Raw genomic sequence first — 9,265 nt, forward strand, 5'->3', positions numbered from 1 at the left:
ATAAAACACGCTCATAAAACGGAACAGTACCACAAAACTGCAAGAAGGCTGGGCAGCCTGCAGGAATGGTGACTATCTATCCCATTAAATGCCTTGAAATAAACAACAATCATCTGTAGCCCTTTCTGTTCTACCTTGTTTATATGCCCCGCCCTTGTCCTGCCTAGTGGTGCTGATTGACTGGACATTGGCTGAACACATTGTCACACTGTTCAAAACAAAAAAGTAAATTTGGTTTGCAGAGTCTGCAAGATGGAGGAGTTGTGCTACATGACGCCATCTGAAAAAAAAATATAGGTGGAAAAGAAGCAAATGAAGGACAATTTGTAACACACTGGCTGGTTCATTACAGGAAGAAGTCACCCGTTTGGATATTTGTGTTTTTAATAACATGGCAGTTAATTAACAAAATAATTCTAATTAAAAACAACCTTTTTAGTACCTCATCTGTTTTTCTGGAATAATCCTGAGTTGCAAGGGGCCTTCCCCAGCTCACAGGAACAACAGGAATTAAACCCAATGCTTTGTGACAAAGACTTGGCGGGACACGATGGGACCCCAAAACACAAAACTAATGACATCTGTGGACTGCAAGCTTGTGCCTCCCATCTGTTTTCGGGATGGAAGCAACCTGTTTGTCCTCAGCGGTGGTTGCTATAGAAATCCAGACGAGCCAGAGGCGGGAGCTGGCAGTTTCGCTCGGCTGGGTTGTACCTGTTCGGTAGACAGATTGCGCAACATGCTTTGCGGTGAATCTATCCTGTCAACATTTATAAAGGTTACCCCCTCCCCCCACAGCCTCTCCCCTCCCGTCCCCCCACCGCTCAACGCCAGCTTGAATCCTGTACCAGCACATTGTCGGATGGGTTATTACCTTCAGTACTGTGAGTTCCTGGCCTCCCCCCCACCTCCCAGTTTCCTGAAAAAGATATTATTGGGCATTGTGCTCAACCCAGCAATTTTCCCTGCCCGTCATGCTCTGTGCTCCTGTTCTGCAAAGTCACCTGTTGTGTAGCTTTACAGAGTGCATGCACTGTACCTGCCTGCTCTTTCCTCCCCGCTTACCAGGGAAAGGCGGTGATTCGGGAGCTGAGCTGGATTCCTTTTTATTCTGTCACTGCACTAAATGTGCCTTAGATCCGTCACTTTTGGCCTTATCAAGCACTTATCGGTCTGTCAAAAATAGCGTTCCATTGTGTAAGCCACAAGCGTGCAAGAAACCGTTGTATAAAGGGAAGGGGGTGGGGGGGGGGATGGTGGAAGTGTCTGCGATCGTATGTGAAACTCTGCACCTCTTCCACTGGGAGGATAATACCGGCAGATGTGTGCTGGGGCGTTTAGACAAGCAAGCATGCATATTCGATGGGGCTGTGTGCTGCTTAAAATGTATAAAACCCGTGAAATGAGGAACGCGGGCATGAATAAGGCTGCGTGTCACAAAGTGCCGCTGTCGAGGCGGCCCGCTCTGTCTACAGCCACTCTCGGGGTCCCTTTTCTCCGGGCGATATCGGCGCCGGCGGCGCACGTCTGACTGGAGAGGAGCGTTTATCTGAAACTCAGCCTCTCCGTGGCAGCGAGCACACCAGGTTTTGTTGCACGTTATTATCTTTTCCTGGCCACGGGAAAGCGGAGAACGAAAGAACGGATTTGCAATTCTAATGTGCGGCGGATGAAACTGATATCTACAAAGAACCGCTAATCTGCCGTAGCACAGAGCAGAACCAGTAGATACCGTCGGAAATCTACTGTGCTCTTGAGGTAGGCCTCCGAAGTCCATGACATTTCCAAATTCTGCTCTTGTTTCTCCAATTAGCAGTTTGCCCCTCCTGCGTGATTTAACCAGAAGGTCATAAGCACACACAAATCTCCTTATTAAACGTGTTACATTTTGGACACAAAGCAAAACATTTCATAGCCAACACATGTATCCATTTTGTTAAGATATATAGCTATTGCATTATACATTTGCATAAAACTCCTGTATACATGTATACACCCCTACAGACATTTTATCCACTGACCAGATATTCAGCTCCTGCTTTCCTTCAGTCGTCTGTGCTCCCTTGTCTAGGAGATAACATTTTGTAACAGAGTTTCTGGTGCTGTCTTTGTTTCTGCGCTAGCAATTGAGGTTACTACCCTCGACCACACCTCTTCATGAGCATTCATAATGGATCACCACCAAGTCACAAAACCTTCACCTTAAACAGTGGCAGAGGTAGAACTTGTCAAGCATATGCAGCTGAATATCCAGCCAGCACGTAGAATGTCTGTGCTGATTCTGGAAGGAGTGGAGGCCAGGCTTTCTGCAGCCGATGTCTGGCTCTGGACAGTGGGCACTGAAGGGGTTCGTTAGCCGACCGTTTTGCCCGACTGGGCTAACTGCTCAGGCCTCATCAGGGGGCCGACCACAGCCTGCAGCAACAGAGGCAGGTGTAATAACGCCCCGATCTCTCTGAAGGGCAGCGTGAGAACAGCCAAGCACAATCACAGAAGTATAGACTGAAAATGGGGCCGCCAGTGACCTTGCTCAAATTGTAAAAAAAAAAAAAAAAAAGTTGTATTCATCAAGCAAAACTTGATCATTCTAGGTCTCACAAAGAAGATAATCCCTCTTTACAATCCTGAACAGCCAACGAAAGAGGAGCATGCAAAAACGAGGTTGGCAAAATCAAAGTGGGATTATGAGAGAAGCAGGTGTGAGGTTTGACAAACCTTTTGCTGTGTGTTAAACAGGAAATGCGTGTGAAATCTGCAGGGGCAAAGAGAAATCAGCAATCATTCTTAATGCATAGCAGTGGGATTCTGATTGTTCGGGAAATAATGACTGCAACTGAAAACAAACCTCCATCCAGAACAAAAACATGCCATACTGAACTGCACCTTTGAAGTATGACTTGGTTTGAATTAATGTCGGACTGTTCAAATTGAAGAATAACCAAAATGGTGCAAGGCACCGATTGTTTTTTATGCTTTATGCAACCCCATTTTGGAATTGGCAGTTTTACTAGCCTCCTGTCACTGCAACAACCTCATGCAGCACTTTCACCAGATGCACTGAGACCAGGTGAATGCAGTCCTCTGATACACTTGCATGCGCCCAATGGCTGTTTATTGGCTAAGTCATAGAGCATACCTCAGTGGAGTGAGCGCTCATTGGAGGATGGGCACTACTCCGCTGACATCATCTGATGATGGCGTCATCATCATCTGACACCCACCGATATCCCTGCTAAGCAAAATCAATTTGATCTGCCACTGTGGGCTCCCGGTCACTGTCGGCTGGTGACACAGCAGGGATCAAACCCAGGCCACAGAGGTCGCTTTGCGCTCAAGGCAAAATGAAATGAGTTAATTGTTGAAAGAGTGAGGAGAAGCAAAATTTCATATTACAGATATTTTAGTTTGTGTATTGTTATAATTTATTTATGTATTTATTTATTATAAATGCATTCCTTCCGTGTACATCCCACAGAATGGTTGTTTGAATTCTCATTTTGAATATTAAAAATTGACTGCAGGAGCTTAATGAAAGCTCTATTCTCTGTAGACAGAAACTGAGTAAAGGAGGGGGAAACTGTCCCGTCGGATCTGCTATCAGAACACCACGCTCACTGGGAGAGGGGAGTGCACTCCTGTAGGGCATCACCTTAGGGTTCTGTTTTTAATAAGACACTCCTCTGAATATTAATAATTCTCCAGAATGTTGTGTCTCCTGAATGACAGCATGAGGCCCACGTGGTAGAACAAGGTTAATGAACCTTTTTTATTTTTATTAATGTCATTTGAAATTTGAGGGGTGGAGGGTGATGGAAGCAGTTGTGGCCCACTTGAGCTTTGGTGGCTGCCCCTTTTTTTTTCATTTCTGATGAAGTTAAGGGTTTAGCGTTAATTTTTCGCCCCTCTTTTTCTCTATCTCTCTCTATTTTAATCACAAAATTCAGCAGCAGACATTGTGTTCCGCTGCAGCAGAACACTAAGCCCTGGAACGGAATCACACTTGAGAGTGTGGAGAGAAATAACCAGAGAGATTGGGGTGATTGATAATTTCATTTGCATTCGCAGAGAGATGGCTTGTTCTTCTCCCTCTCTGTAAAATATGAAATTGGAAACAACGTTAACAGTGTTATGTTTCAAGCCCCCCCCCCCCCCCCCCCCCCCAAGTCACCACAGCCCCCGCATGGCAAAATCGAGTTATTATTTTCAATATGTCTTCTGCCTGCCCATCCCAATGGGTCACAAGCAACAATCAGATGTAAATGTACATAAACACACAATTTAGCTACATGGGAGCAATGAAAGCAGAGTAAGCCGAGTGAAATCTCCTCAAATTGATAAAGTCTGACTATCCAGGAATAATTCAATCCGTGCGCACCGTTAATGCGCATCATTAATCATTAAAAGCCTGGTTTCCAGGAAGTGTAATCCTTTAAAAAAAAAAAAGGCGCCAAAGCAGATCTTTATCTCCGCTTTAATCCAGAAATAAATGGGTAAATGTTAGGGAAATGATTATGAGCGCATTTGGAAAATCATATTTTAAGACTTGGGGAATTGTGTTTTCTCTCATCAAAAGCTGTGCCCCAGCATATTGCCCTATCTGCTAGCAGGGATTTATCTGGAGTGAAGGAAACCCTTTGGTTTTAATGCAGAGGTTCTGTAGCCATGTGGGAACTGACGGGGCAGTGGATAGAGATCGCCCTGATGCTCGTAGCTGGAAAGGGCAGGAAGGCAGTTGTACGACAGAGCAAGGCACTTAACCTGAATCACTTCAGTAAATATCCAACTGCATAAACGGATAATGTGCAAAAATATTAAGCTTTCTAAGTGGCCCAGGGGAATGCTGCCTGCTAAGAGAATGAATAATGGGATCTAATGACATAGAAAGCTACCCCATGGCTTCTTTGTTTCCCAGAGAGCATGTAGGAGGAGGAGTTATCGGCCTGGTTTCTGCTGTAGCTGTGTTGGCCGTTCCAGCGGGACCCAAGCGTGGTGGTTTGACTGAGCTCTGCCTGGTGCTCAAACGCTGCTGATTGCCAGGACGACCTCAGAGCTGGACTTTTCTGTTACCACCATCAACTGATTATAAATAAATGAATGAGGTCGCTTTCTGGAATTTGTGCATTTGCTAGCTTGTATGATGCTGATTATTTTGACCCAGTGTACCACGTGGGAGAAATAATATTAGTTTATCTTCTAACATGATGTATGGATTACATGAGGGCAGGGTTACGCTACCTAATGAAGACTGCACGGAGGAATTTCCAGATATGATATTACCCTTACACCTTCTGACGTCTTGCATCCCACCTCACTAGAAATCTCACCCTTCAAAACCTCCCCCCATTACTCTGCCTTTTACAGTTGATAGTTCTAGCAGTCGTTACAGGATCTGTAACAAGGTAGCAACTCCAGTAACAGCAGACTGTCGTGGAAAAAGCTGGGAGATTTAAAAATGTCCCCCTCTCTCTCCATCCTGCTGACGCCAGGGCAGACAAACAGACCAACAGAGCAGAACAGGCCCAGGTTCCTGGTGCTGGTTCAGGTCAGACCAGAGCCAGAAAAAAGACAGAAAAATGAGGTGTCATGGTAACTGTAATATTCAAATTATGAAGGAAAATGAGAGCTTTGGCTACTGCAGATATAGTTAAAACACATTTGTGTTCCTGTCCCACATGCTCCTGTTAAATTCAGTTCAATTTCAGTCTTTCAAAATGTATTCCGTCTAGTGCATATTCGCAATTGTATTTCGTCAGTTCTGTGATACTGCGATTTATTTCATTACCTTGGCTTAGCAGATGCTCTTTTCCAGAGAGAAAACCTTTTAGGTTCCAGGCCCTGCTTCTCAACCACTACGTGACACCACTGCCGTATATCCTAACAGCAATGCTCTAAGCGTGATCAGCTGTCATTACAGCCTCTAGCATACCCTGTCACATGAACACATTCTTGAGAGGAACGAAAACGGACCAATGTGAAAACCCATGTGTTTAAGTAGCTCTTCACTTTTCCCCTTCTTGGCGTCTCACATGCGATTCACGAAGATGTGTTTGAAAGGTACCTGATCAAGAGCAAAGCAAGTGTGAAGAGGGTAGAATGAATATGTGAGGTGAACCCATCCCCTGGGTTTAACTCTGTCAGAGACATAATGCTGGTGCTGTGCACTTGCACAGCCATTTAGTTAGCCATCGCTTCACAATACATTATTCATTCCTCTCATTCATTTTCCACTTAGAGTGGCTGTGGTTTTAGATCTTACACAGTCTAAAGTTTTATGTGTCCTTTTCACTCTAGTTGTGCTCGAGATGGAAACAGCATTGAACCTCTCAAAGGATTCATACCCATAAGTCACTGCGTCCCCAGGAGCCATTCTGTAACCACTTGTTGTATTAACACACACCCGCTTATTCTCTTACAGGCTGTCTTTGATGTGGACAAGAGCAAAGGCCTCACCCTGATCGAAGTGTGGGAGGGACTGACGCCAGATGACATCAGGAAATGCACTGGCACAGACTTTGCTGTGAGTTTGAAAGATACTTTCCTGTTTCTACTGTGGAGCTGGAACCAGTCTGGCTCATTATACGACTTTCCCACTGTAGAGCTGAATCCAAGCTGGCATATTACACCCCTTTCCCACTGTAGAGCTGGAACCAGGCTGGCTCATTATTCATCTTTTCCCCTTTAAATCTAGAACTGGGCTGGCCCTACAGTTTGAAAGGGGAATGATATACACCAGTGTTCTTGAGATTCAGTTTATAAGAGTCTAATGTATTTTAGCACCTCTGTGTAAATGTATGAAATGTTTTCATGTATAATTATGTATTAGAACTAACCTGTTGTACCCTTCTAGAAAGAGTAGGGCTGTTCTGTTATGCCCTGTTTTGAATTTAAGTGATTTAAGTGCTGTTGCTGGTCTTGGACAAGAGTTATGATGTTTAAAACTGTTATAACATAACTCTAACTCTGTTTTCCTTTTTTGGTTTTCAAACAGGTTTCTCCAAACTTAAGACCAATGCAGCAGATTTAAAATTCAATGGCTATACAGACTTTATTTAACACCAAACCTCTATCAGCAAAACATGAGATGAACAAATAAGAACATTTCAAGTGACTGCTTCCATCTCTTAATTTACTTCCATGAATGTAAAGTGTCAAATACAAACAAGATTGCTCAGCTAGCGTACTCAAGAAAAGAACTGATTTTAGATGAGACGAGAGGCTTTGGAGAAGACTGACAATGCCTCTGGGGTAAGATATGTATTACGTTTTAATCTACAATGTTATGTATGTGTTGAAATGGAAAGATTCCTGCCTGCTCTGCTGTGTAATGCTGAAATGAAAATGCATCTGTGACCTTTGAGCCAAACATTTTACTGTGATGTAATTTAGTTTGTTTTTAGTTTGGAACTGACAAGGAGAAGGTTGTGTTTTAAGGATCACACATGCACACCAGTGCAAACACTTCAATGCAATAAACTGAAGCCTTAGGTTTTTCTATTCAAATTCTTACCCTGTTCTTTCTTTGTAAATAAAATTTGATCAGTTTGCTTCTTTAATCAAAATGTGTCTTTGCATTTCCCTTTATTATGATCAAAACCTGGACACAGAAGTCAGCTTATTCGAACAATATAAATATTTACATTTTGAGATATAGTTCTCTTTACAGTAGACATCCTGCTTGTGTTTTGTAGCAGTGCACTGTGTTGCAGAAATATGTCATGTTTCAGCAGTTAAAGTGACTATAAGGACCAGAAAGTCAAAAATGGTGCTTTCAAACAAAGTGGAATTTCAACCCACTCTGTTTGATGCCAGAGTGAAGACAATCTGCTAAATGTGTAGTAGTATCTTCGCTCTCAATTATGGTGCTGTTTTATAAAATAGTAAATGTTTACATGTTTCTCTGCTTATTCAGCCAGTTTTACTGGTCATATTGCACACCATTAGTTGTTTATGCTGGATGGAACCCAACCAGGGGCATAGGGCATGCTTTTATTTTTATTACTTAGTCTTCTGTGGCAATTTTCTGTCATTTTGACAGAAGTATTTAGTATACAGCCATATAACAATATGTATATTCTACTGTAAAGTATTGTCATTAAAACAAAATCCTTTCAGTGAAATATTTTGGATGGAAATAATGCACAAAAGCATCTTTCCTGGGATTCACACGAGTAGCTTCCTTCTTCTCAAAACTCTGTTTGCCCATGAGATGACCAATTTGCTACAGCTGTTCAGATATTCGCTGTGGCGATTAAAGTAAAGTCCCCAACTCAGGGAGGGAGGACCCCAAGCAGGCGCAAGCCCAACATTTGTTCAGTGTTCAGGATACTCAGTGTTCAGGGACAGCATAAGTCATGATAGCAATTCTAATGCCAGGTATAGCAGATGCCGAAGTCTCCATCTGGTCATAAATCTGTCATGATGAGCCACGCCTGAAAGCTGCATGCAGGACATGCGCTAAAAAATGTATAGTGTAGGGCAGAGCTACCCGTTCGAAATTCGCAGAAGCAGATGTGTTTGTGCTTTTTCCATCTCAAGTGAAGACAAATGCAAAGAGAAGCAAGAAATCACCAGTGTTATGCAGATAACTGCAGGCAGATATCAATTATATAAAGACGTAACAGGTGGATAGAACACACTTGTGCACATGGACGTGCATGCTAATAATGCACTTTAATCTTTACAACTCATATATAACCCACTGATAGCGTCAACCGGTGAAACACGGCCTAGAACGGAAGGCTAAGAGTTCATTTCCCAAGTAGGGTTACCGCAGCTGTACCCACGAGGTGCTTAGCATGAATTGCTTGGAGAGAAGGGTGCCTGTTGACTCAGTTTCTGTGATTGTATTAGAAGTGTGGAGCTCGGAATATAATGAACCCTTCATCCAGCCAAGAGCCATGTTTGCTACAAAATACCAACGAAAATGAATCGCGAAATACTGGCGAGAATAATTTCAGCACCACCGGCGTGAACAGCACCAATAGCGCACAAGACCGAAGAGCACCGTGGAGGCGCAGACACCCTCGTGTTTCTCGCGCCGTATCGTTTGCAGCATGAATTGGGTCATGGTGCGCTTAGACTAACATTGAAACGAGCAACTGGACAAGGGCCAGTTGCCAATTACTCGAAGAAAATAATATATGGCAAAAATGTAGAGACAGGAAGTCCGCTCATAAACACTGGTTTCGCCAATCGAATTTAATCACACATGGAAAGCGTCCTAGAAATTAACCCTGTGCATGCAAGTCTCGCACCGGGAATGTTT

General features: G+C 43.4%; 1 protein-coding gene across 1 annotated transcript in view; it reads left to right on the forward strand.

Annotated features, from left to right (window-relative positions):
- oxct1a (3-oxoacid CoA transferase 1a) overlaps positions 1-7,499 on the forward strand; it is a 63,016-nt gene extending 55,517 nt beyond the window's left edge. The window contains exons 16-17 of the mRNA XM_036527849.1: positions 6,416-6,517; positions 6,989-7,499. Of these exons, the coding sequence (XP_036383742.1) occupies positions 6,416-6,517; positions 6,989-7,024 (138 nt within the window). The 3' untranslated portion in view covers positions 7,025-7,499. The remainder of the gene's footprint in view (positions 1-6,415; positions 6,518-6,988) is intronic.
- The last annotated feature ends 1,766 nt before the right edge of the window (positions 7,500-9,265 follow it).

Source organism: Megalops cyprinoides, chromosome 4, assembly GCF_013368585.1.
Source record: "Megalops cyprinoides isolate fMegCyp1 chromosome 4, fMegCyp1.pri, whole genome shotgun sequence".
Lineage (NCBI taxonomy): Eukaryota > Metazoa > Chordata > Actinopteri > Elopiformes > Megalopidae > Megalops > Megalops cyprinoides.